The sequence below is a fragment of the Lingula anatina genome, chromosome 7 (assembly GCF_051362555.1).
Source record: "Lingula anatina isolate TDL-2025a chromosome 7, LinAna3.0, whole genome shotgun sequence".
NCBI lineage: Eukaryota > Metazoa > Brachiopoda > Lingulata > Lingulida > Lingulidae > Lingula > Lingula anatina.
In genome coordinates, this window is record NC_141773.1 from 4,312,105 (window position 1) to 4,339,881 (window position 27,777).

The window sequence follows — 27,777 nt, forward strand, 5'->3', positions numbered from 1 at the left end:
ATAATATATCTATCTATACAGAATCAAGTAAACAACATGTCATTTTGCGAGCCATTTCTATTAATAAACATCAAAGCACAAAAAAAAAGCATAACAAGGCAAATACTCAATATTTTATTGTGACATTCATACAAGACATGAGGCAAGACTGCCCCCACATTCACTCTACTGTGATCGCCCCAACCACACACACTGTCATTTCATGAAGTATTTAATCTAGTTAACTTCAAAACACAAAAAAATTGCATGAAAATGCAAAAATTCAATATTAAACTTCGACATTCATTCAAGATGTAACACAAGACTGCCCATGTAGTTACACTGAACATTGCAAAATATACTACCTGTCGGAAATGTAGAAAATCAATAAGTTACAGGTTAGGTTCCTACCTAAATTTTTTACCTGTCCAAAATCAAATGTCAAACTATTTAAAAAACTGAACAGATAAAGAAAAATCACTGTTATCTGCATTTGGCACAATTCAAAAGAACGTGTTTACATTTGGGTTCTGTGTGCCGCCATTTTGGAACACGACAGTAACTTGATAGAAGATTCAGTGAAACCGATACTTAAACACTACTTTGGTATATAAAACATAGCTTGAGAATATACTTTATCGTTCTGTCAAGTGCATTAGTAAAATTATCAACATATCAGCGTATAAACGTATGTTCATCTTACCTGTCTCTATGCCTGCTTCTCCCGCCATATCTGAGTAGGCCGCCGCTTCAGGTTTTGAAAACGAGGCCAAATCTAAAGTTCTCCAAAATAACCGTCATATGAGCCGGTGGCTCCCGGGCAGAAAATTGTTACGAACTTTTGTCTCGTGTCGCGTCTCAGGTTAAGTATAGGCCTATAGAGAGTACTAATGTAAATTTTTTTGGAAGTTTTGACGTGGTAAATCAAATGCATTTTTTTTTTTTTTTTTTTTTTTTTTTTGCTATTATTAGAAGCAGAAATATTTAAAGTAGGCCTATAAGTTTTTGAGCTGAATCAAGACCAGGAGCAAGTGCCTTGTTTTACCGCTTTAAAAAGATGATTTTTAGGTGTAAAATGCCGTGGGCTGATATCTTTAGCTGATCCCATGATATATCTCTGTTTATAAAAGTTGTATATATAATGTCTTACACATGATATACATTCACATACTTGCAATAGGCCTATGTGAATATAGTAGGCCTATTGTATTCACCGCGCACTACACCCAAGCGGACTGTGCCACCCATGCAATAAATTGATTTCTATTTTACTGTCGTATCTTTAATAATATTCTCCCGAGCGGAGATGGAAGCCATTTTGATAGAAATGCCATAGCGATTTTATTTATGCATGCGTTAGATAAGTTTGGGGGTCAGCTTTCATCGGCAACAGACAACAATCAAGAGTGAATGGGTTTTATCAACTTAATTAATATCTAAAGGATCGAGGCTGGGAAGATCCGGAATGAGCGTTTCATGTTCATCTCTATCTCATTCTTATTTGTGGAAAATTAGAAGTGGAGGATATTCCGAATATTTGGGGATACATGTACCATCTGGAAAATACGGCCGCTGTTTGGGCGTGGTGGCCGAATAGAATAAAAAGGGGAGCGGGTTGATACCGCAACGCACATACGTTTCTGAACACCAGAGGTTACAACACGTACCACTGACCTAGCAGCCACTATTATCATCATTGAATACTGCAGAGAAGGTCTTCACTTGAATAAAATAATTTCGTAGTGAGAAAACAGCGACTGGACCTTGCGTTATTCATTCGACAAACCATATCACCGAGAAGAAGGAAAACATCGGTGATATCTGTGGCGGAGACCTGGAAAGAGCCACAAGTACACCTGTCATCTGGTGGGGACCTCCGGCAGCCAACACGAGAGCTAGCAAAGCAATGATGTCACCGAGTGCTCCATTGTCTTCTCTACCATTTGCCATAGACAGTAACAGCGATACGGCGCTGCCCAGAAAAAAGACAAGAGACTGTAAAATCGTACATATATTATCTAAAATTTTGAAATGACATGGATGGTAAAACTGAACTTTTATTAATCATCGTATGTGCGATTAGACTGTTTATTATATTTATACCGAGGGAAATTGGTTGTCTCTTGGCAAACAAAATTTAAACTTTATGTATATTTATATAAAGGACGATGACGCGGTGTCAAAGTTCACGGAACTCGACCTGGGCGTATACGAACTGGAAGAGGCAAAGAAAAAATATCTATCGATAACTTAAAAGACAAACAATTAATTATCTTTTACATAATATCATATTGGACCCAGATGGGATCTAAAACAGTTACAGATGTTATGCTGATTATTTAAAAGCTTCGATATAGGCGAGTGAGTTTAAGCCTTTTGTTTAATGAGTCTAATTTTATCAGTGACATGTAATGGGCTCTCGTTTTATTGAACACTAAAATTATAGTTGGTTAAATGTGAATGTATTTGTCATTCTCGGTGACATAGAGAAGAATGTGTGCCTATTGTTTTGTGTGACTTAAAGCTTCAAACATTCACTTGTTTTCGTGGCAAGAAAAAAGACATTATTAAGAGTATACATAGATAGTCTCAAAATCTTTTTTTTCAGAGACGAGGAAAAATGGGAGACCGCCATTCAAATTCGATTTTAAAAAAGAAAGCAATAGCTATCAATATCAAATACTATCAATAACAGGCGTCGTTTGACATAGAGTATATAGAGTGTATAGAAATACCCCAGCATGACAAAAAACTGAGTTTAGAACACGAGCACCGCTTCCTCAATAGCATCAGCGTGTGGAGCCAAAACGTATTATATCAAATGGCAATCCTAGGCTAGCCGTGCAGCAGTTTTTAGATATCTTATTTTGTAAAGCTCCAGACAGATAAGTTTGCCTGGGTCACTAAAATAGAAAAAGTACCGAAAACTAAATTAAATGGAGACGAGGGAGAAGATGAAGAAGCATTAACAAAAATAATATTTATCAAAACTTAGCCGTAGATTTAACGATTATTTAATGGAATTGCCTGTCTTAGGTTTCAATAGCGGGCATTACGATCTTAACACCATAAAAACGTTTTTTTTTTCTGTGGTTGTTGGACACGTTGCAGGCCCATAGCCAGAGGGGGTTCCGGGGGGTTCGAAAGAACCACCCTTTTGTCAGGAAAAGGTCAAAAATTGATCTAGGTGCACAAAAGTTTCATTGTAAAAGGTCCAAATTTGTCGTAAAATGCAACAGTAATGTAACACCAGTACCATGCTTTTGTCTCGTCTTGTCCAAAGGTCAGTGAAGTTTCGGGTTGGGCGCCGAGCGTAAATTGAAAGGATATACATGTATAAACCCGAAAAATCTATTAAAAAATAAACGATATTACACTCAATAAAATGTCTTATTTAGAAAGTTGAAGAACAATAAATCATTTCACAATCATAAGTAACACAGTCCACGTTTCTTTACTGTCTCTTCAAATATACGAAATTGGGAATATTTGGACGATTATATTTTCCTAGATATTGAGCTCAGAATATCCACGTTCTGAATGCTGCCTGACAAATAATCCACTGCTACCTCACGACAGATCAGCAGTATAAGCCGTGCATTATGAATAGTTGCGTGCGTAAGAACTGGTAAACAAAGCACTTATCAACTAGGCAATAGACAAAAATTTTCTAAACACGCATCTCACCTACTTCACACACCGAGTTGGAAGATCATAATCACAGGCAATTGGCACTTATGGAACGTCTTAACAAAGGAATACGCTGAACTGCAGCGGTAAATTTTGTACTACAGTAAGGGCCCCTTTACACTGGACGGCGTTCTTTCTGCGTCCAGCAGTACGGACCCATTCGAGAGTTAAAAAATTATAATACTTTACGTGTCGACAACTGGCCGATCATTGAGCATTCATTCTGATACAAAATCAATGCTCCTGTCTCCTTATTAAGACCACAGCGATGCTAAATTTCATGGTCGCAGAAAGGACGCCGTCCAGTGTAAAGGGGGTATAAGGAAGTAGGTTGTTAAGCTCTGGGTAATTGGAGAATTTCGTGTGCTCCTCAGTTGATAATGACACTGTGTACTACTTCTTTCTCATACACGTTCGTTCTAAATTCACCATTTCGGTTATAATTACGACGTCAATGCGCGAAGGTTATTTTGGCTTGAATAGCATATTATCACTCCGAGTATTTTTGTGCAAGCTGCAGCAGGTATCTAAATACTTTTTTTCCAATATCGTTTGTGAGATGTATGATGTGTTCATGCCCTTAATGTAGTATATCTTTAAGTTACGTTTTTAAAACTTAATGCTGACATTTGGTCGAGTTTAGGTCTAGTGCCAAAGTACAGGGTTGCAACTTAATATGGAATATTTTTTATCATTGTTATTTTTGAGTACTGATTAATTTTTTTTTTTTGGCTTGAGTCATTAAAAAAGTATGCCACTGAGTAATAAAAACATCCAGTCTTCTGTTGTGAGATATTTTGGTCAATGATATCAAATCTGACATAAGATGCCATTCAAAAGTAAGGAACACCCCCAGAAAACCTTATCAACAGTTTGATGTCAGTATTAACTTTAAGCTAAGGTATTAAAGTAAATGATAGCCTCCGGACAGTGATATGTTACACAGTCAAAGAACTCACTAGTGTAAATCATGAAAAGTCAGTAATTGCGGGCATGACCTCCAGCAGCCGCTTGCAGCGCCCTCATCCTACATGGCATACTCTGTAACACGTTTTTTAGAGTTTGGATGAGGATATCATTCCACGCAGTGATATTTGCCTGTCGCAGTTCATCACTATTTACCGGCCGATGACCATAGCTATTAATTCTGTGAGTACCTTTTGCCCAAAGATTTTCAATTGGGTTCATATCTGGAGAGTTTGCAGGCCAGGGCAGTTCCTGAACACATTGGTTTTGAAGAAAAACAGTGATTCTGCGGCCTCGATGTGGGTTGAGCAGTCGTCTTGGTACACAAAGTTGTTCCCGAAGATGGCTCTTACCAATCGAAGCATCGTTTGCTGTAGAATGTCTCTGTAGGAATCCTGGCTGAGGTTGCCTCTTAGAAAAACCAACTGGTTCTGGGCACCGACATGAAATGCTCCCCAAACAGAGACGTTACAATCCCCTGCTTGCACCCTAGGCAGTACACAATCATCGTTTTATGCCCCTCGTACACGTCGGTGGACACAGATTCGACCATCAACCCTAAAAAAATCCATATCTGGCCTCATCATTGAAAACGACGTGATTCCAGTGTTTTGGCTGCAAACGCACGTGGTCCCCAGCCCATTGCAGACGTCGCTGTATATGACCTGCTGCTAACAGTGGTTTCCCAACTGGCCTTCGTGCAAAATGACCGGCTTGCAGTAATCTCTTGTTCACGATTGACCTTGAAACGGGCGTTTGAATGACAATCTGCCTCTCTTTCCTGAGGACACTGGTTGTCTTTGTACGGCCAGCACGGCGTCCTTTAAGGAGAAGGCGATCTTGTCTTCTTGGTGTGATACGCGGACACCCTGGTCAAGGTATTGGAGTAGGTGCCCCTGTTGCATCATTTCTTTGGAGGACTTTACAAACGGTTCCTGAAAAATGTTGAATTACCTGGCAATGGCTGTCCGTTTCTGGACATTTTCTCTGAGAGCAAGAGTTCCAAAGTAAGCTGTGTTGCTTAGCTGTCGAACCATATCTTCAATAAGGTACCTGTCAAGTTTCAGAGCGATCCCTTTGTTGCTCCTCTAAACACACTCCAAAGATTGACCAAACCCATGCGTTTTTATACAAGGGCAAAAATTGCCGAAATGACCACCCCTCACATTTCTGACCACAGAACATGCAACTGCATGCATCAATTGTTTCGAGAGTTGTGTGGTAATAAGGTAACACACCTGGCTACACATGGAGTGACACCTCAGCTTTGGATTTAAAGTAGTTAGATAGAAATTAAATACTTTGTAGAAAATGTACTCGCCAAAAAATAATATTCCATATTAAGTGGTAACCCTGTATTCGTGCCAAAGTTTTGACTTCATATATAACTTAAATGGTTCAAGATTTGTAACGATATACATGTTTTATATGTCACAATTAAACCAGGGGCATCTATATAGTGGGGGAATAACAACTGGGGAATAACTGTGCAGGTAAATAGCGACTTCAGACAGTAACAATACGAAATGAATAGGGCCGGTAAGATGCGCGAAACTATAGGCCTACATACTGTAGTACATGTATACAACGAGTAGTACGTAAAACTGTAAATTTTAAATCAAAAACGAGACATACTAATGATGATGATGATGATAAATGATATATGCATGTCGTATGTCATATGACAGTGTCGGGATGTGTCAGACTGTCAGAGAGAGTGCCTGGATCCTGTTGGGGCCAGCAGACGATTTTCATCTTTTCCATTAGAAAATTGCATTGTGGGAAGAAATGTAGCGTGTAGCATGTAGCGGTTTTAAGAACCTGGTTAATGGTCTTTTGTTAATTGGCTAGCGATGGTCAGAGAAAGAGAAAACTTCCGACAATTTGTACTTTCACGCAGCTTAATGACACGCGTATCACGAGCTTGACAAAGTAGTAAATGCAGTACATGTACATGCACTTCTACACTTATTTCTCGGAAACCATTTACATGTTAGTTCTCTCGTGTTAAAAATACTGTTTGTATGCAGAAGAATTGTCTTGTGCACATCAAGCTTAAGATGGCCACAGAATCCCGGGAAGACTTTGGATTGAATGTTTCACAAGAGTTAATGCCGACTGCAAATGAAACAAAGGTTGACTCCTTTTCTTGCGTAAGTCTTCATTGCTTACCTCTTATTGTTTTCGATGCAATTTTGGCCGTTGCTGTAACGGGAGCAAATGGCCTTGTTATACTTGCCTTCGCGAAGTGTAAAGAACTACGCGACAAGTCAAATTTTACAATCGCAAGCCTTGCCGTAGTCGGCTTTCTTACTGGAATTACTTGTATTCCGTTTAACATAGTTGCAACACTTGTGATGAAGGACCTCTCTGACAAATACCTTTGTCTTTTAAAACTATACATGACCAAGTTGGTTTCTGTGGATCACCAGTTGTTCATTGCATTTGACAGATACATGAAAATCTGTCGATATGCACGATATGTGACAATGGTAACAACAAAGAAGATCATCGCAGTAATTGCTCTCTGTTGGCTTTATCCGATGTGTCTTTTTCTCCTGCCATTTATGGGTTGGAATAGATGGACTCCGACTGTGGAATGCACGGCCCGCTATGTCCAACAGGAATTCTTGACCACAATGATAGTAATGCATTACCCATTATTTTGTATATTAGCCTTTGGGTTTTATGCTGCCATTATTCTATACGTTAGGCGACAGAAGATGACAGTTAATGCCTATAATATCAACAAAAATAAACAAAAGTGCGCTGACATGGAACAGATGAGAGACAATCAGATTACCGAGAAAAATGACACGAACAAGATCGAATCACACCCGTCAACAGCCGGCGAACCACAGCCGTCAACATCGAGAGGATGTGATCTTTCAACCAAACCGAATGCGTTATATTTTAAAAATCAAATAGCCGTAGAGGAAATAGAGGAAGTGCCACCATCGGGGATTAAATATAAGGGGAAAGGCAAAGGACGAGGGAAGTGCTCGAAACCAGCTTCTAAAGTTGCTTGACCTTCGCCTAAGTTCCAACCGCAAAGTTCCCAAGAAACTTGTCGGGCAGAACAAGGCCAGCAGAAAAAACAAACAAAAAACATTCAAACAAACACACAAACAAACAAACAAACAAAAAACAAACAAAGACATGAACTCGATTTGAAAGTATCGAAGATGACAGCAATTACTTTAGTAGCGTTCCTAGCCGTTTATCTTCCTACCATAGTACTTTCTCTTAGTAGAAACCTTTTCGAAAACATCACTGATATCTTGAACATTTCATCTAACATAAGTCTCAAGATTGCAATGGCAAGTTCAGTAATTAATCCAATTGTATATGGGATATTGAATAGGCGGTTTAGAGCGGCATTTCTTGATATTTTTAAATGTAGACGTAGCGTTCAGCTACATGAATAACATAGCGTTCATCAAGTAATAATTAAACAGTAATTCAAACCGTAATTCAAAAGTTAAGTGGAATCAGGTGTTCAGAACTGAGTATAAACATATAGTAGAACTTTTACAAAATTTTTTTTTTTCAATTTTCTAAATATAAAAATAATGAATAAAAAAGGATGGTCGTTGTAACACGCCTCGTCCTGTCTCCACCGTACTCGTATAATCACCAGCTTTTCTGTATTCTTCTCAGTGCCAGGAGGAGGCGTGTTGATCTGTTAAACTGATTGCATTCAGCGAGAGTCAGTGCCAGGTTAGATCGATTTGCGCAGAATGAACCTTACAGTAAGCGCTGTGGTCACATATGCTACATAGGCCTTTGAATATTTATGAGGATACTATACTGCAGGTATTAAATACATGTAACACACTTAATATAAGGTTTCGGAGCCTTCAACATTTACGTTAGCTAAAGAACTAAGTTGTGCAAGGTCCAGCAATGAAACTTATCAGTCCAGCGTCTCGGCACAGTAAATGTGTTTTTAAGTGCACCGAATCACATGACCATATGGTCAGAGGTACTGTTGAATCACGTGATTGAGAGACTATATCGAGTAGCAACTTCAAGGGAGGGACAGCCGATAGCAGTAGGCAAAATGTATAACGGACATAATGTATAGCAGATAGCATAGAATGTAATCTTAATGTACTTTATACTATTAGTACACAGTATGTAGTTTAAAATGTTTATTGTTACATTTATTTTTCTTATTTACCGTATAGGCCTATATATATTTCACTTTTTATTTATTTGATTTTAGAATTGTACAAACAAAAAATGAAGCAGAGAAAGAAAAGTAACGTATCACGGTGTCAACTTGTAACAAATTGTGCTGTACATGTATACACACCCATACTATACCGCTTATCGTAAATAAAGGACATTTGTATGCATAACGTTGTCTACAGTGTTGTGAAATGAGATAACGCCTTACGCCATACAGTGAACGTGGACGGTGTTCAATAACGCCATGCAACCCTACAGGTATAAAAATGATAGTAGTGTGTCAAAACTCCAATTTTTCATGAAGGTTCCATTGGGAGGGGGGAGGGATCACAGTTTACGGGAAATAAAATCATCATTTTACAAATCACAGGATAAAATTATATTCATAAAAACACGAATCATCCTTAAAATCGCGAATCAACGGGTATAATTACTTCGATTCACGAAAAACCGCATTCATGAGGTATAAGGGGGGGTGCTTCACGAATCACGCTAGATAATGCGCATCTCGGGAAATAAAAAGTAGCTTTCACGGATAACGGAAATACCCAGTGGGACCCTCTTTCATGGCACGGCGAGACTAACGACCTAAAGATTACGCCACGAACAGGATCCTTAAGGCCTATCCTTTATATTGCACGCACGGTGGTCAAGTTATCTGCATTATAAAGGAAAAAACGCAGAAAGAATGAAAAGGAAAATTGCAAAGTAACGCATACCGTTTCGTGTTCAACCGGTCTAAAAGCGACCCCTGTAGTCAAGTTTTACAATTGGAGCCACTTTTCGGAATAATGAATATGATTTAAAGTCTGTCAAACCTTGTTTTTTTTATCTTGCTACAACTACTTATAATAATGCACATACATTTTTTTGCAGTAAAACGGTCCACTGTTTTTTATTTATTTATTTTTTTATTTATTTGTTTTTTTTTTTTTTTTTAGGAACACCACCCCTTTAGTAAATGGCAGCATTCCTGTCGCCACAACTTCAGCTGAGGAACACCAGATTAACTGGTTCGACCTCCATAATAGTGGCTGCCCAAAGGTGGACAAAACCACGACCGGAAGCAACAATTTCCACGTCACAGTCTTAAACTACCCCCACCCCCGATGTGATATTGAGTTTGCTAACCACACGGCGAATAATCTTCTCTTTGCAGGAAAACTAGACATGCCTCCATTTGACGGCAATAAAGTAGTTTGATTCTTCCATGGACAGGTTCTTCCTCTTCTGTCTACCCTCTACCAGGGTGGCAGATTATATAGGGAAAAACGGAAAAAGCCAAATGACTGTCTATTTATCTAGAGACATATCTGTGAATATCTGCCAAAAATCAATCTGTCGCCCTGGTAGAGGATACACTGTGTCTATCTGAATGCTCCCTAACATCTGATAGAAATCTGTCATTGGTTTGAACACACCTTATTATGACTAAACTTGTATTTACAGTATTAACCTGCCAGTAAACTTTACCTATCGCTTGCCCAAACAAGATGACGACGTGTACATCCTTTATCAGTTCCAAACATAACTTGTATTTAAGTCCTCATACTACATCATACTACCGGACACACCTTAGAATCATTATGACTAAACTTGAATTCACATTATCAACCTGACAGTGAACTTTATAGGTATCAGTGGAGCCTCGGGCTAACGACCCATAAATTATGCATTGCTTGCGCACACAATGTGTACATCCCTTATCACTTGTAAACATAACTTTATTTAAGTCCTCATCCCACCGTATGGGCAACAGATCCTGTTTTAAACCAGTTGCTGAAAAGCGAAGATGTCTTCCGCGCTTTACCTCCTGGTTTGTTTTTGTTTCATCTATGTTGATTCAAAACAGTTCATAGTTCAAACTAGTGATGGGAAATTACGGGGATTTACTGCAGAAACCATTCTGGGTCGTGTGATTCAGTTTCTTGGTGTTCCCTACGCCAAGCCACCAGTTGGTCCACTGCGTTGGAAACTACCCGAACCTCCCGACAACTGGGATGGCGTTAGAAGTGCAGAGGATTTTGGACCAAGCTGTCCGCAAAAATTCACCACGCAGCTTACTCATATTTATCCCAAGGAATTTGTACGCGCCCGAATCCAAAATCAGAAGATTAACGAGGACTGCCTTTTCCTGAATATCTATGTTCCCAAGGCGGTACAAGTGAACAGATACGATCTTCTCCCAGTGTTTGTGTTCAAACATGGCGGGAAATATGAATGGGGATCTGGAACCGAGTACAACGGTACCTTTCTAGCTCTACAAGGTAACATTATAGTCATCTCATTCAATTATCGTTTGAATATATTTGGGTTCCTTTCAAATGGTGAACCGGAACTTGGGGGAAATTATGGAATGTTTGACACTGTTCGGGTGCTTGAATGGGTTCAGACCAACATCCGGGCCTTTGGTGGAGATCCATCACGGGTCACTCTAGGCGGAGAATCGGCTGGCGGCGTAACGGTGGACATCTTTCTTTCAGTGAATCCAATCATGCGAAATCGACGACTATTTCAGCGGGCAATTGCTTCAGCTGGACCCCATGTGCTTCGGGGACACAAATTTTTTAAAGTATTGACAGTACAGAACACCATGAATATCGCTTCCTTGTTGAACTGTTCATTTCCAGCGGGACAGCTAATGGTGTCCTGTCTTCGACAAAAAACAACCAGGGAGTTGATGTCGGCGTTTTATCAATATAAAGGCGAAAGCGTATTTTTAGGCAATGTCCTTGTGCCTTACGGTGACGGCATTATAATAGATAAAGAAGTAACAGAGTACCCGGGTCGGTATGTATACGGAATAGAGTATATGTTGGGAACATGTCGGCGTGATAGCGGCCTCTGGTTTGGTGTAGCAGGAAATGAATCACAACCCAACATAGAGATTGCAAAGGGTTTTACGAAGGGCCTAGTTGAGTTTCTTTACCCCGGTGCTCCTGATTACATGACCGATGTCGCAATATTCGAGTATACATCGCCCAATATAAAGTCATCTCACGAGGCATGGCTGGAACTGTGGCAAGATTTATTCTTCCTCGCCCCTGCATGGGAGCATGCTCTTCTGTGGCCAGATAATTCCAGTGTTTACTTTTATGAGTTTGTTCACAAACCCTCATTTTCGGTATACCCTCACTACGTTAATGGTGCCTCTCACATGGAAGAACTGCATTTTTTCTTTGGTGACGTTTTGGACTCGTCACTGTTCCCTACCAAGCCAACTGAGAAGGAAGTGGAACTGAGTAAACAAGTAATGACAGCTATAGGAAATTTTGTGAGAACGGGGTAAGTTAAACATGAAAAATTTTTGATATAAATATTGAGTGAAATTCTTTGAACACGATGTTCGCACTGTGATCAAATGAAACGTAGCTTAATTTTCAAGAGCATACAATAACGATACTATTGAAAAAGAAAAAAGAATATAGAAACCATTGTAATTTAATAAGTTTATGGGCAACCACCGCTTGCTAAAATCACTAATTGTCATCACGCTGTGTATTAGAAAAATTTTTGATCTTAGTGTATATCATCTTAAATTCAGGAACCCCAACGTCCTATCCCGTTCAGTAACGTCCTGCATGCCACACTGGCCGAGAATTGATGACGTCAGGGGGCAGTACTTGGAATGGACTGTGGAAATGACGTCCGCAAACGTAAAACGGGACCTGAAACCGAGGAAAATGGAGTTTTGGAATGCCCTTTTTCCAAAATCCCTCTGAGAGTAAGCACGGAACGCACAGTGCATAAAGCTTTGCCAATAGTTCATAATCGCAAGAAGCGCTTTTGAACAATTAGATTGAATTTAATTAAGTCCACCGTACGACAAGGCAACCGAGGGGCTTCCATGCATTCTCTCAACCAGAGAGATATCTGTAAATATCCATTAAAAAACCAAATCTGTGGCCCTGGTAGAGAGGAACATTGTGCTTGGTGTGCTTGGGTGAGAGTAAGACTTTTTCCATTCATGACATCATATATTGTGCTCAGACAACGCAGCACTTCATGCTGCATGAAATTTCAGGATGATACAATGAAAAATCTGTATTTATAGAAATTGCGACCTTAGGTCAAGTAACATACCATTGCCTAATAAGAGAATGATTATATTTTGGTAATGACGTAATGATGGAAAGTTATGGAAAAAGGGATAATCATAGACATTGTGTAAGAGCTGAGGAATTATTACATTACCAAATAAGGTAATGCAGGAGAAAGACTTTGTGATACATCATCACATTGGAATGATATATAACGATATATTATTAGCAGTAGACTAAATTGCATGCAAATTAATGTAGTGGAACTAAATTCTGTCCTTTATTTTATTATCTCTTCACAATAAAATCTTTGAAGTGCTAAAAAAAAAACGAAATATTTTCAAACAGTATACATGTGCTCTATGTGAATCACAATGTCAAGGGTTAGAGGTCGTTAGCTTTGTGGAAGCTAAATGTTTTGAGCACGGGCCATGCAAATGTCGAAAAATTTACATTCCCATTGGTGCTATAAACACGTAGAATTATAAAACTACTCCAACTCAATTTAGACAAAATTTCCACTCCTCTTTACCAGGGCCGCAGATTAATACTAATACACCTATTTTGCTAAATCAAACCTAATACCCTTACTTTCCTATCTCAAACCTAATACACCTATTTTACTATATCTTACCTAATAAACCTAAATTTTCCAAATGTTTTTTATCTTGCTATTGCTAATAATAATAAAGCAAATGCAGGTTTCGTGGTAAAACGGTCCACTTTTTTATGGAGGAAGACCACCACTTTAGCAAATGGTGAAAAAAAAACACACAATCGAAAGCAACAATTTCCACGTCACAATCTTTAACTCCCCCCCCCCCCCCCCCCCCCCCCCCCCCATGGGACATTGAGTTTGCTAACCACACAGCGAATAATCCTCTCTTTGCAGGAAAACAAGACATGCCTCCAGTGATGGCAATAAAGTGAACAGGTTCCTCTGTTGTACCAAATAAGTTCTGTTGGGAGTACACCTTGTTCCAGGCCACTAACAAGAAGTCTGATCCCCTGATTGCTCTTAGCGAGAGCCCCCTCAGAATTGGGACCTAACTAGTACACTGTGTCTATCTGAATGCTCCCTAATATCTGATCAAAATATTTCATTGGTTTGAACACACTTTAGTCCTTATTATGACCAAATTTTTATTTGACGATGTGTACAGCCTTTATCACTTACGCACATGACTTGTATTTAAGTCTTCATACTACCAGTATACTATACGACGCACATTAGCCTCATTATGACTAAACTTGAATTCACAGTATTTACCTGGCAGTAAACTATATATAGATATCAGTGAAGCCTCGCGAACGACCCATATATAACGTTCCGCTTGAACTGCGCAAACGTGTACATCGTTTATCACTAACATAACTTTATATAAGTCCTCATACTACCGTATGTGCAACAGATCCTGTTTTAAACCAGTTACTTTAAGCAGCCGAAGAGCGAAAGATGTCTTCCGCGCTTTACCTCCTGGTCTGTTTTTGTTTCATCTATGTTGATTCGAAACAGTTCATAGTTCAAACTAATAACGGGAAATTGCGGGGATTTGCTGCAGAAACCGTTCTGGGTCGTGCAATTCAGTTTCTTGGTGTCCCCTACGCCAAGCCACCAGTTGGCCCACTACGTTGGAAACAACCCGAACCTCCCGACAACTGGGATGGCGTAAGAAGTGCAGAATATTTCGGACCAAGCTGTCCACAAAAATTCACCACGCAGCTTACTCATATTTATCCCAAGGAATTTGTACGCGCCCGAATCCAAAATCAGAAGATTAACGAGGACTGCCTTTTCCTGAATATCTATGTTCCTACCATGGTGGTACCGAACAGATATGATCCTCTCCCAGTGTTTGTATTCAAACATGGCGGGAACTATGAATGGGGATCTGGGACCGAGTACAACGGTACCTTCTTAGCTTTACAAGGTAACATTATAGTAATCTCATTTAACTATCGTTTGAATATATTTGGGTTCCTTTCAAATGGTGAACCAGAACTTGGGGGAAACTACGGAATGTTTGACACTGTGCGGGTGCTCGAATGGGTTCAGACCAACATCCGGGCTTTTGGTGGAGATCCATCACGGGTCACTCTAGGCGGAGAATCTGCAGGCGGTTTAACAGTGGACATCTTCCTCACATTAAGTCCAATAATGCGAAATCGACGACTGTTTCGGCGGGGAATTGCTTCAGCTGGACCCCATTTACTTCGCGGACACAAAATTTTAAAAGAAATAACAGTAAAGAACACCATGGGAATCGTTTCCTTGTTGAACTGTTCACATCCATCGAGACAGCAAATGGTGTCCTGTCTTCGACAAAAAACAACCAGGGAGCTGATGTCGGAGTTTTATCAATACAAAGGTGATAGCATTTTTTCAGCCAATGTCCTATTGCCGTACGGCGACGGCATTATCCTAGATGAAGAAATAACAGGCTACCCAGGTTGGGATGTAGACGGAATAGACTATATGTTGGGAACATGTCGACGTGATAGCAGCACCTGGTTTGGTGTAGCAGGAAATGAATCAGAACCCAACATTGAGATTGCAAAGGGTTTTACGAAGGGCCTAGTGGAGTGTCTTTACCCTGGTGCTCCTGATTTTATGACCGATGTCGCAGTATTCGAGTACACATCACCCGATATGAAGTCATCCCACGACGCATGGCTGGAACTGTGGCAAGATTTATTCTTCCTCGCCCCTGCATGGGAGCATGCTCTTTTGTGGCCAGATAATTCCAGTGTTTACTTTTATGAGTTTGTTCACAAACCGTCATTTTCCATATACCCTCACTACGTTAATGGTGCCTCTCATATGGAAGAACTGCACTTTTTCTTTGGTGACGTTTTGGACTCGTCACTGTTCCCTACCAAGCCAACTGAGGAGGAAGTGGAACTGAGTAAACAAGTCATGACAGCCATAGGAAATTTCGTCAGATCGGGGTAAGTTTGACATGATACCCAGAGCTCAAAAGTTTTCAATATAAATATTGAGTAAAATTGTTTGAACGCACTGTGATTATATGAAACGTAGCTTAATTTTCAAGAGCATACAATAACAATACTTTTGAAAAAAAAAAAAAAGAATATAGAAACAATTGTGATTTTATTAGTACATGAGCAACTGCTGCTTGTTTATATTGCTAATTTTAATCACGCTGTGTATTAGAAAATATTTTGATCTTAGTGTATATCATCATAAATACAGGAACCCCAACGCCCAATCCTGTTCAGTGTGGTCAGGTAAGCCACACTGGCCTAGAATTGATGACGTCAGGAGGCAGTACTTGGAATGGACGGTGGAAATGACGTCAGCAAACGTAAAACGGGACCTGAAACCGAGGAAAATGGAGTTTTGGAATGCCCTTTTTCCAAAATCCCTCTGAGAGTAAGCACGGAACGCACAGTGCATAAAGCTTTGCCAATAGTTTATGTTCGTCAGAAACGCTTTTAAACAATTAGATTGAATTTTATTAAGTCCACCGTACGGCAAGGCGACCGAGGGGCTTACATGCATTCTCCCCCGACCAAGTAGCCTATTTGCAACCACGGAGGCCACCTACTCCCCGCATCTTCATCTCTCCACTCTAAAACGATTCTAGTAACCTAGGACTTAATATTGAGTCCTACTAGTGACAATAGTCATTGGAATCGATTTTGAAAGATTAAATCAAATTCAACTAAACCCACCGTGCAGCATGACTGGACACCCAAGAACCTTTCTCACCAAGACAACCAGTGTCCACGGCAGACAGAATCGTCTTTTTCAGAACACAAGACACCGATTGCCGGAATCGCGATTTTTTTTTTTTTTTTTATGAAAAATGACACTGGAAACTAGACATTTTAGCACCCCAACAAGGGAAGCCTGTGCAGCAGAATACAGTATGCGTTAATGTACATGAAATATACATGTTTTTCGCTTGTACTTTTTGTATTGGTTATTGTATTTCTGGAAGGGTAAAAGTTTCCCACCGCAAAGAGAAAATACTCTGTTGACTGTTTCAAAGCATAACTGAATATGAATTGTGCATTACTTTTAAAAGTTTAAATAAACTCGATTGTGGTAAGAGTATTGTGTATCGCGTACTGTATGTGTTTGATGGTTTGGGAGGGGCAGAGTTCTGGTCTTATTGTGCTTTACTCTGTAAAAAGGGCCAGCGTAGTTACGACAAAACCATAAAATTCTTCTTGGATACAATCACAGAAGCGTATAGAATTAACCAGAAAAATATATCTGTGAACATCCATTGAAAACCAAATCTGTGGCCCTAGAAGAGTGCAATTGTGCCTGGTGTGCTTGGGTGAGAGTAAGACTTTTTCCATTCATGACGTTATATATTGTGCTCAGACAACGCAGCACTTCATGCTGCATGAAATTTTAGTTGTTTCTCCTGCTGTCGTCCATTCTGATCAAATAACGTTAAGGACCCATTTTTGTTTTATTTATAATATTTGATTTCGCTTCACTTCTTAGTTTTCTTCTTTTCGTTTTGTGGTTTTCTTTGAACTCGAGTGATATTTATTGTAAATTCATAGTTGTTTTCAATGCCACGTTGGCCTATGACAACAAAGAGTAAATGAAATTTTATGCTAAAGATATATTTAATTTATACCGATAATCCTTAGGTACACTGACGTCCAAAAAAATCAGTACAATAGTATTGCTTTGGACTTTATTTTATTTTCTCTTCATAAAAAAAAAAAAAAAATCTTTGAAGTGTTTAAAGAAAAAATGCAATATTTTTCAACAGAAGTATACATGTGCTCTATGTGAATCACAATGCCAAGGGTTAGAGGTCGTTAGCTTTGTGGTAGCTAAATGTTTTGGGCACGGGGTGTGCGACTGTCGAAAAATTTACGTTCCCATTGGTCCTATAAACACGTAGAGTTATGAAACTACTTCAACTCAATTTAAACAAAATCTCCGCTACCCTATACCAAGGCCGCAGATTATCAACGTGCACCTTTTCTTCAGCAGAGAATTATGTCATTAATTAATTGAAACCTAGTGAAAAATCCATCTGTGACTCCCACTCGCCCAAGGCGAAAACTCAGCCCAAACCAAGCCGCTGAAATGCTGCAGAGAAGATGGTGGTTATGATGCTTTATGTCGATGAGAAGATGTGTTGGCATTCTGCCAAATATCGACATTGAGGAGGTCAAGAATGAGAGACAGAGAGGGTGATTTTGTTGGAATGATTCATATTTATATCATCAATACATTGATTCTGGTCAAAACTTTGAAACTCGACACATTTTGATTTAAATATCTCCCTGCTATGTAAAATTTTAATAAAACACTGAATATTGACAAAAAGTCAGCCGTAGAAAGAAAAAAATCCATTGAATAAAATATCAACTGAACAATCTTTCAGAAGGCAGGTGGCAGACAGCAAATGGTGGCGTGCACGTGATTACCATGTTCACCTGGAATGCGTCTGTGATGCAGGTCAGGGGCAGATTGATGCCGCCTTCTGGGACTTCCGGAAGACGGTCAGATTTTCAAGGTTACATTGGCGGGTATATAATTTTTGCTGTCGGAAGACTGACAAAAGTGGAGGATGGATCAACAAAGATAATTTGGAAGACTAAGAAGATGTCTCTGGATCCGCCCCTGAGGTGGGAATGAGTTGAGGGAATTAAGGTATAATTTGAAAGGGGCAATTGTATTACAAGCAGAACTAAAACCAGTGAATAAAAACGTGCATAGCAGTTTTTCTCGTCCAAATGTTTTGAGGTATTATGCAAACATATTTTAACAGTATTTAAACAGCTAAAGATTTTATCTGCTGAGCATGGTGTTCAAATCGGCTGTTTAACATTGAGTTGTCTAATTCCATGGAAATATTTTTTTGTCCGTCGTAAAAAGTAGTTGACGATTTTTAACATTCACTTAATATTCAAAGATGTGCCTCAGGAGAATTCTGCGCACCTTTCATTTGTGACAGGGGTGTTGTTATGTATGAAATTAATGCCATTGCTCAGCTGACCTTTAGTATATGGTAGTCACTTGGAGGCATAGTGGCAGTAGTAATGACTGGATATTTTCCTGATAAACATTCACAAAGACGGGATCATACCCTGGCAGAATTTGACGAAGCTATTGCCTCATGATGCCGACTGGCATTTGGGGTAGGCAGTCGGCACAGGCATATTGTTGGCTTCGTGGCTTGGGCTAGGTGGACCTTTCTCCAAACTGTTCAGTTTCACCGCTTAGTTGCTCTTGGTCATATCAGGGTTATTGGCCTGGATTGGCATTGGATAAATTCTTCCATTCTAACATGTATTTTGGATCTTTATTTTCCTCAAATATGTCATTGTTCTGTATTTCTGTCATATTTTAAACTAATTTATGATATGAGTGAAATTTACAGAATATAACACCATGCAGAACATGGGCTAAAGAGTGCAAATCCGGTGGGTTTGTTTACGATCTCAGCACTATTTTGTTTCTCGCATGAAAACTGTAAACTATTCCAAAGCCGAGAACATATCTCCAGAAAGCTGATGAAAATGCGCCAAATTCGTGAAATTGCATGGCAAAATAATATATATTAAAAAATAGGCTAAAAGATATGTGCCTAGGTCCGTTAACGATTCCACCCGGTATAAATAGCAGAGAGGAGAGAATCTGTAAGAGAGGAAAATTGTAAGTATCACATAAGGCTAGAGAAAGATTACCAGTTAATTTCTCTTTGCCCTCCTCATCATTGCTTATGAGGATAATAATTAATAATTAAATGAAACCAGAAATTCTGCTGGTAGGCACAGACGACTTTAAATTGGTTCATCCAATTTTTCCATAATTTGAAGAAACAGACAACAGGGGACATTTATATTAGACACCCGTAAGGACAGCGGTTTAATTCATGATCCAAACACCACTTTTAGCATTCACAGTTATGACTGTTTAATTTTTGTACCAGTGGTAATGGTGAAGAAATCCATCCAATATATATTTATAACAACATGTGTATATAAGACAACAGTCAGATGCAACCATAACCCTACAGAAGTGGGAAAAACTTTTGATAAATCAAACGTCATTAACCCTGTTTCTAAACCAAACCCAATAAACCCTAGGTTGTTAAAATAAACCTAATATACCGTCTTTGCTAAATAAAACCCTTATACACCTATTTTCCTATATCAAACCTAATACCATTATTTTCCTATATCAAACCTAATACACCCATTTTGCTATATCACACCTAATAAACCTAAATTTTCCAAACTGAAACTAATAAACCCGCCATTACTACATTGTACAACCATATAAATTGTACGTTCTTCGATTGCTCTCAGAGGGATTTCGGAAAGAGGACATTCCAAAATTCCATTTTTCTCGGTTTCATGTCTTGCTTTACGTTTGCTGACGTCATTTCCACCGTCCATTCCAAGTACTGCCTCCTGACGTCATCAATTCTTGGCCAGTGTGGCGTACCTGACGACATTGAAGGGGTTGGGGGGTTGGGATTCCTAAAATTAGATAATTAACGATAAAATGAAAAAAAAATCTTCTAATTAACATGCAATATACGTGACTTAAACTACACATTTAAAGTTAGCAGCAAATCATTGATCAGATACAAACACGATTTTCAATCTTATATTTTCTTTTCATTACCATTGTATATTCACTCTTAAATTTTTCGTATACTAATATTTTCTTAGGCAAACTCATTGTACGCTCTTAGGTATAACATGTACCTTATTTTATCAGGGGGTGAACATATTGTTAAAAATATTGCATTCAATAGTCACATCAATAACTTTTGGGCTCTGGGTGACATATTAAACTTACCCCGATCTGACGAAATTCCCTATGGCTGTCATGACTTGTTTACTCAGTTCCACTTCCTCCTCAGTTGGTTTGGTAGGGAACAGTGACGAGTCCAAAACGTCACCAAAGAAAAAATGGAGCTCTTCCTGGTGAGAGGCACCATTGACGTAGTGAGGGTATATCGAAAATGAGGGTTTGTGAACAAACTCATAAAAGTAAACACTGGAATTATCTGGCCACAGAAGAGCATGCTCCCATGCAGGGGCGAGGAAGAATAAATCTTGCCATAGTTCCAACCATGACTCGTGGGATGACTCCATATCAGGCGATGTATACTCGAATACTGCGACATCGGTCATATAATCAGGAACGCCAGGGTAAAGAAACTCGACCAGACCCTGCGCAAATCCCTTTGCAATCGCGATGTTGGGTTCTGATCCATTTCCTGCTACACCAAACCAGAAACCGCTATCACGTCGACATGTTCCCAACATATACTCTATTCCGTATACATACCGACCCGGGTACTCTGTTACTTCTTTATCTATAATAATGCCGTCACCGTAAGGCACAAGGATATTGCTTGAAAATACGCTTTCGCCTTTATATTGATAAAACGCCGACATCAGCTCCCTGGTTGTTTTCTGTCGAAGACAGGACACCATTTGCTGTCCGGTAGGAAATGAACAGTTCAACAAGGAAGCGATATTCATGGTGTTCTGTACTGTCAATCCTTTCAGGATTTTGTGTCCTCGAAGTAAATGGGGTCCAGCCGATGCAATTCCTCTCCGAAACAGTCGTCGATTTCGCATTATTGGACTCACTGAGAGAAAGATGTCCACTGTTACGCCACCGGCCGATTCTCCGCCTAGAGTGACCCGTGATGGATCTCCACCGAAAGCCCGGATGTTGGTCTGAATCCATTCAAGCACTCGAACAGTGTCAAACATTCCGTAATTCCCCCCAAGTTCCGCTTCACCATTTGAAAGGAACCCAAATATGTTCAAACGATAATTAAATGAGATGACAATAATGTTACCTTGTAAAGCTAAGAAGGTACCGTTGAACTCAGTCCCAGATCCCCATTCATATTTTCCGCCATGTTTGAAAACAAACACAGGAAGAGGATCATATCTGTTCACTTCTACCGTCTTGGGAACATAAATATTTAGGAAAAGACAGTCCTCGCTAATCTTCTGATTTTGGATTCGGGCACGTACAAATTCCTTGGGATAAATATGAGTAAGCTGCGTGGTGAATTTTTGTGGGCAGCTTGGTCCAAAATCCTTTGCACTTCTTACGCCATTCCAGTTATCGGGAGGTTCGGGTAGTTGCCAACGCAGTGGGCCAACTGGTGGCTTGGCGTAGGGAACACCGAGAAACTGAATTACACGACCAAGAACGGTTTCTGCAGCAAATCCCCGTAATTTTCCATTACTAGTTTGAACTATGAACTGTTTTGAATCAACGTAAATGAAACAAAAACAGACTAGGAGATAAAGCGCGGAAGACATCTTTTACTCTCTGTTACTTCATGTAAACTGCATGTTTTAAAACAAGCTTTATAGAACAGCCTTCGAGAACTTGGTTTTCTTCCCATCTATTATGCAGCAAATATTCACATACCTTGGTAACCTTGACAGACAGTTTTTAATGAAAAATACAAGGATTGACTTTTGTGTCAAGTACGTAAATAAATGTCAATATTTAATGGTAAAAGAGACGAATGGAGATGTAAGAAGACTTTATGAACAAAGCGTCATATTTTCTTTCAATATTCATGTTTGCCTGCTTCTGTTAGAAAGATGCTAGGGAAAGCCAATGAAATATTGGAGCTATACTACCTAAACAATATTAGCTGGTGATTGCAGAAAAATAATTGTTTTAATCTTTGCGACTATAACACAGCTGATATATATAACTGATATATATTATATAAATATTATCATTATTATTATTTTATTTATTTTTTTTTTTAGACAGATTTTGTCAAGCGGTATGTACGAGAAATATCATATCCTTCAAGAGGAGAAAAACTGTAAACGACAGAAGGCTTATAGAGAAAGAGTACCACATTATTTCTCTTTGTCCTACTTTTAATTGCTTATAATAATAATTAAACAAAAAAGGAATTGTGCTGGTAGAAGCAGTCGACTTTAAATTGGTTCATCCCAAACTTGAAGGAAAATGGATATCAGAGGACGTATATTAGACACCCACAAGCACTGCAGTTTTAGACTACCTTCACATGAAAAATCTATTTTCTAAAAATCTATTTTCTGTTCGCGGTATCTGACGTGGGGATTATTCTACACTATCTAGAGCGACGGGAGCAGAGAAAGTGGGATAAAGAAATTATATAATGTTTATCATAGGCTGGATAGTCTTTTGATCTCCATGTTTGTAAATTGTTATCCAGTGGTTAAAGATAGCTGTTATCCTTAGGATATCTGGGTAGAGGATAACATTTTCATACAAAGAAAAGTGTCATCCAGTGTTATTGGAACTATCCCCATAAGTCCAAGTGAAGATTTTATGAAAAGCCTTTAGAACGCCCTGGTGATGTCTAGTTTGGTGTTTTACATCAATACGTTCTCCAGACATCTTTTAAGACGCAAACATTTTAGTAAAACATCAGAGACGTTATTCGAACGTCCCCCATTCTAGAAGATTTTGTGACCAAGAACAGGGTTTGACTTGTTGTAGACCCAACCCAGATACCTTCACCCCACAAAATACTACACAGTCAGGCCTCTGTCACGTCATGTAACCCCCCCCCCAAAAAAAAAAAAAAAAAAAAAAAAAAAAAAAAAAAAAAAAAAAAAGACAATAACCCATATACTCCACAGTTGAGGAATGAATGTAATTAATTCATCAACTGTATGTATGTTTTTGGAGTTTTTAGACGCGACAGCTGTCTGCGAAATGATTGGCCTACAGAGAACCAATCTAAGCGTTGGTTTATAAAGACACCGTTTTTTATGCATTACTACCTGCCTCTCATCTCTACACCTAAACCCTGGTCCCGGTGTAACAGGAATGGGGGTACCCTAGGCACCATAGTCCATCTCCCATTACTTTGTACAGGTGACATTGAATTTCGTTCCATATACTAACCCCAATACTTGGATTAACCCTGACCTGTACTTATCATATAGGAACCAGGACTTCCATTCCTAGGATTACCATTCCTGTCACGCCGACCATAATTCACGCCCTGACCCTAACAAATGTCATTTATCCTAAATCATACTTAGTAAAGTTAAAGCTAGGTCTTTACTAATTTTATAATTTAAATGCAGTAGATGATTGAATCATGTGTTAGGACATTGCGACAGCGGAGTCGAGTGTGATGCTACATTTTACAGAAAATACGGACAGCCTGCGAAAATATCGACAGCTGTGGAAGTCATGCGAGATATACAAAGATTATATGGAAAATTTTCATACTTATATTATCTATAATATTGTAATCAAATTTATTGGATTCTGACAAAATTTGACATATTTTGAATTTGATTAAAAAGCAAGTCCATCAATGACGAACGATTACTTAGTGGCAACTAAAGAAAAAAGAAGAAAAAAGAACTCAGACAACCCGCAGAGTTAAACCTCAATTGAACAGAAAGGTAACCTTTTAGAAGGCACGTGGCACACAGGACAGTGTTTACCTGGATAGCGTCTGCGATGCAGGTGGGAAAGAGCCAATTAAGCAACTCTATTCAAGTTATTTGCATTAAGGTGAAGTATTGCATAACACAGTCGGTGCTTTGAGACATTAAAAAGGCATTTAATGAAGTTAAGTATTTAGGTCTCAAATTTAAACTCACGAATTAATCGTTTTAGACATGGTTAAAGAGTTGAAGTGAAAAAAAACCCAAAAAAACAAACGACATTTCATAAGCAAAAGATATGTAAGATACTTCTTTGAAAACATCATCCTAGCTGTTAAACAGTTTATATATTCAAACAACAAAATGTCTCATAGTCTTGAAACTGGAGTCATCAGAATATAAGAGTATGATAGGCAACATTGGTTAAAAAGAAATTAACGTATCATCCTTCTTTATCTTTCATAAATTTTATAAAAATTAATACATGTATAATGAGTAGGGCTCAAGGTTGAAGTAAATAGTTAGGTTTTGTCTTGTTTTGGTCCTCAGTCCTGATGGAGAGGGGAGGGGGGAAGGACAGTATCTAGGAAGATGATAATGACAGGTGCCCGTTGTGTCCGCTCTGGATCTGCTGTTAGCACAGCCTCCTGCTCGGTACGTTCTCAGAGAGATTTCGGAAAGAGGACATTCCAAAATTCCATTTTCCTCGGTTTCATATCCCGTTTTACGTTTGCTGACGTCATTCCTACCGTCCATTCCAAGTACTGCCTCCTGACGTCATCAATTCTTGGCCAGTGTGGCGTACCTGACGACATTGAAGGGGTTGGGGCGTTGGGGTTCCTAAAATGAAGATGATATACGATAAGATCAAGCCTTCTAGTTAAAAACATGCTATATGTGAGACCTAAACCACAGATTAAAAGAATCAATGATTAAATGCTAAACACATTTCGTTCTTATATTACTTTTTCATAACCACTCTATATATTGCCTTTAAAATATTCGTATATTTTTTGGCAAACTTAGTGTTTGATTTTAAAATATAGTTAATTAAGTCTGAGCAGAAAATACGTTTAGAAAAGAGTATGCTATTCCATTTTTACAAGTGTGAAATATTGGGAGTGTTATGAACTGTAAATGTCCCAAAGTGATTACTTTTGCATCCGAGGACCTCCCCTTCAAATAATCCTGGATCCTCCCCTGAATATGCCATGATTTGAACATTTAGACTGGATTTTTTTTCTATCAATATGGTGAGTTAGCCAGCCAATAGGAGCAGTCAAATTGACACCTACTCTCTTGTGATCTTTAGCGTTGCTATCACAGTAAAAGTAGAAGAGCGCGAGTGAGTACTGCTAAGTAAACAAGGCAGTTCCTTCAAAAACGCCAAGAACAAATTAGCCGTTTTACCGGCAATTTAGACCTTCCCATTGGTTAAAATGTAAAAATTGTTTCGAAAACTTAAACTTAAATTTTGCACATTTAGTGTTTTAACGTCTTTTAATATTTATTAGTTTATACTTATTTTAGCAAATTTTATATACAGAAATTACATTCGCAAAAATGAAGTGTTATGAAACGAAACCAAGGGACACCTCGTGGACTAATATAAGCTGCATCTTATTTTATCATATTAAACTTACCCCGATCTGACGAAATTCCCTATGGCTGTCATGACTTGTTTACTCAGTTCCACTTCCTCCTCAGTTGGCTTGGTAGGGAACAGTGACGAGTCCAAAACGTCACCAAAGAAAAAATGCAGCTCTTCCATGTGAGAGGCACCATTAACGTAGTGAGGGTAAACCGAAAATGTGGGTTTGTGAACAAACTCATAAAAGTAAACACTGGAATTATCTGGCCACAGAAGAGCATGCTCCCATGCAGGGGCGAGGAAAAAGAAGTCATGCCACAATTCCAGCCATGCCTCGTGGGACGTCTTCATGTCCGGTGATGTGTACTCAAATACTGCGACATCCATCATAAAGTCAGGCGCACCAGGGTAAAAAACGTCAACAAAGAACTGTGCAAAATCCTTAGCTATCGTGTTGTTAGCTTCTGATTCATTTCCTGCGACACCAAACCAGACACCACTATCACGCCGACATGTTCCCAACATGTACTCGATTCCGTATGCATACCGACCCGGGTACTCTGTTACTTCTTTATCTATTATAATGTCGTCACCGTAAGGCAATAGAAGATTGGCCGAAAAAATGCTATCACCTTTATATTGATAAAACGCCGACATCAACTCCTTGGTGGTTTTATGTCGAAGACAGGACACCATTTGCTGTCCGGTAGAAAGTGAACAGTTCAACAAGGAAGCGATATTCATGGTGTTCTGTACTGTCAATACTTTAAAGACTTTGTGTCCCCGAAGCACATGGGATCCTGCTGAAGCAATTGCCCGCTGAAACAGTCGTCGATTTCGCATTATTGGACTCACTGAAAGAAAGATGTCCACTGTCACGCCACCTGCCGATTCTCCGCCTAGAGTGACCCGTGATGGATCTCCACCAAAAGCCCGGATGTTGGTCTGAATCCATTCAAGCACTCGAACAGTGTCGAACATTCCGTAATTCCCCCCAAGTTCCGGTTCACCATTTGAAAGAAACCCAAATATGTTCAAACGATAATTGAATGAGATGACTATAATGTTACCTTGTAAAGCTAAGAAGGTACCGTTGTACTCGGTCCCAGATCCCCATTCATATTTCCCGCCATGTTTGAATACAAACACTGGGAGAGGATCATATCTGTTCGGTACCACCATGGTAGGAACATAGATATTCAGGAAAAGGCAGTTCTCGCTAATCTTCTGATTTTGGATTCGGGCGCGTACAAATTCCTTGGGATAAATATGAGTAAGCTGCGTGGTGAATTTTTGTGGACAGCTTGGTCCGAAATATTCTGCACTTCTTACGCCATCCCAGTTGTCGGGAGGTTCGGGTGGTTTCCAACGCAGTGGACCAACTGGTGGCTTGGCGTAGGGAACACCAAGAAACTGAATTACACGACCCAGAATGGTTCCTGCAGAAAATCCCCGTAAAATTCCATTATTAGTGCAGACAAATACTTCTTCAGAATTAACGGAGATGAAACAAAGACAGATCAGAAGGTTAACGGCGGAGGACATCTTTAGCTTCTCACCTACGTCATGCAACTGATTAAAGGCCAGCTTTATATTCCAATCTGTGCAGTAAAAATTGCACATTACTTGGTTTATCGCGCATACTAGTTTTATGTTTTTTGCCAACTATGTCAGGATACTCCTACTTGAACATTTAATGGTAAAGACTGCGAATTGTGGCGAAAAGGAATTAGTACAACGCGTCGTTTTCCTTTCGAGAGCTTTTTAAACTCAATCGTCAATATTCACCCGGATAGACAGAGATGCTACAGAAAGAAGGTGAAATATTGGCGCTGTAAAACATTTTCAATATTAGCTCTCAACTGAAGAAAAATAGCTGCTAAAATTTAACATAAAAGCGCATGCCACTGC

At 39.2% G+C, this 27,777-nt stretch overlaps 5 protein-coding genes across 7 annotated transcripts; 3 read left to right on the forward strand and 2 right to left on the reverse strand.

Moving 5' to 3' along the window:
* The first annotated feature begins 5,996 nt into the window (after window positions 1-5,996).
* Window positions 5,997-9,023, forward strand: LOC147760640 (uncharacterized). The gene is made up of 2 exons (XM_087017098.1): window positions 5,997-7,646; window positions 7,677-9,023. Exons 1-2 carry the CDS (start codon window positions 6,660-6,662, stop codon window positions 8,061-8,063), a joined length of 1,374 nt encoding a protein of 457 aa, XP_086873224.1. The 5' UTR covers window positions 5,997-6,659; the 3' UTR covers window positions 8,064-9,023.
* Window positions 9,024-10,108: 1,085 nt separating this feature from the next.
* On the forward strand, window positions 10,109-13,526 carry LOC106160271 (fatty acyl-CoA hydrolase precursor, medium chain). The gene is made up of 2 exons (XM_013536819.3): window positions 10,109-12,114; window positions 12,374-13,526. The coding sequence occupies exons 1-2, from the start codon at window positions 10,622-10,624 to the stop codon at window positions 12,549-12,551; spliced, it is 1,671 nt and encodes a 556-aa protein (XP_013392273.2). The 5' UTR covers window positions 10,109-10,621; the 3' UTR covers window positions 12,552-13,526.
* A 173-nt stretch (window positions 13,527-13,699) lies between these two features.
* On the forward strand, window positions 13,700-23,315 carry LOC106177290 (fatty acyl-CoA hydrolase precursor, medium chain-like). Of its 3 annotated transcripts, none has more exons than XM_013560029.3 (3): window positions 13,700-15,818; window positions 16,084-16,263; window positions 22,641-23,315. In XM_013560029.3, exons 1-2 carry the CDS (start codon window positions 14,326-14,328, stop codon window positions 16,259-16,261), a joined length of 1,671 nt encoding a protein of 556 aa, XP_013415483.3. In that variant the 5' UTR covers window positions 13,700-14,325; the 3' UTR covers window positions 16,262-16,263; window positions 22,641-23,315. The 3 variants fall into 3 exon arrangements, with proteins under 3 accessions (XP_013415483.3, XP_086873812.1, XP_086873811.1); XM_087017686.1 differs by lacking the exon at window positions 22,641-23,315 and adding an exon at window positions 18,254-18,413; XM_087017685.1 differs by lacking the exon at window positions 22,641-23,315 and having other exon boundaries at window positions 16,084-16,950.
* LOC106177299 (fatty acyl-CoA hydrolase precursor, medium chain-like) lies at window positions 18,482-22,242 on the reverse strand. Its single transcript, XM_013560038.3, has 2 exons — window positions 20,683-22,242; window positions 18,482-20,357 (listed from the first exon to the last, which is right to left on the reverse strand). The coding sequence occupies exons 1-2, from the start codon at window positions 22,173-22,175 to the stop codon at window positions 20,180-20,182; spliced, it is 1,671 nt and encodes a 556-aa protein (XP_013415492.3). The 5' UTR covers window positions 22,176-22,242; the 3' UTR covers window positions 18,482-20,179.
* Window positions 23,316-24,160: 845 nt separating the features above from the next.
* LOC147760641 (fatty acyl-CoA hydrolase precursor, medium chain-like) lies at window positions 24,161-27,442 on the reverse strand. Its single transcript, XM_087018473.1, has 2 exons — window positions 25,919-27,442; window positions 24,161-25,115 (listed from the first exon to the last, which is right to left on the reverse strand). The coding sequence occupies exons 1-2, from the start codon at window positions 27,409-27,411 to the stop codon at window positions 24,938-24,940; spliced, it is 1,671 nt and encodes a 556-aa protein (XP_086874599.1). The 5' UTR covers window positions 27,412-27,442; the 3' UTR covers window positions 24,161-24,937.
* Window positions 27,443-27,777: the final 335 nt, after the last annotated feature.

Bases quoted from the DNA above. Each gene is read 5' to 3' on its own strand.
- LOC147760640 (XM_087017098.1), top strand. From the start codon at position 6,660: ATGCAGAAGAATTGTCTTGTGCACATCAAGCTTAAGATGGCCACAGAA. The intron at 7,647-7,676 runs GCTTCTAAAGTT...CCTTCGCCTAAG, and splicing joins GAGGGAAGTGCTCGAAACCA to TTCCAACCGCAAAGTTCCCA.
- LOC106160271 (XM_013536819.3), top strand. From the start codon at position 10,622: ATGTCTTCCGCGCTTTACCTCCTGGTTTGTTTTTGTTTCATCTATGTT. The intron at 12,115-12,373 runs GTAAGTTAAACA...TCTTAAATTCAG, and splicing joins GGAAATTTTGTGAGAACGGG to GAACCCCAACGTCCTATCCC.
- LOC106177290 (XM_013560029.3), top strand. From the start codon at position 14,326: ATGTCTTCCGCGCTTTACCTCCTGGTCTGTTTTTGTTTCATCTATGTT. The intron at 15,819-16,083 runs GTAAGTTTGACA...TCATAAATACAG, and splicing joins GGAAATTTCGTCAGATCGGG to GAACCCCAACGCCCAATCCT.
- LOC106177299 (XM_013560038.3), bottom strand. From the start codon at position 22,175: ATGTCTTCCGCGCTTTATCTCCTAGTCTGTTTTTGTTTCATTTACGTT. The intron at 20,358-20,682 runs GTAAGTTTAATA...ATCTAATTTTAG, and splicing joins GGGAATTTCGTCAGATCGGG to GAATCCCAACCCCCCAACCC.
- LOC147760641 (XM_087018473.1), bottom strand. From the start codon at position 27,411: ATGTCCTCCGCCGTTAACCTTCTGATCTGTCTTTGTTTCATCTCCGTT. The intron at 25,116-25,918 runs GTAAGTTTAATA...TCTTCATTTTAG, and splicing joins GGGAATTTCGTCAGATCGGG to GAACCCCAACGCCCCAACCC.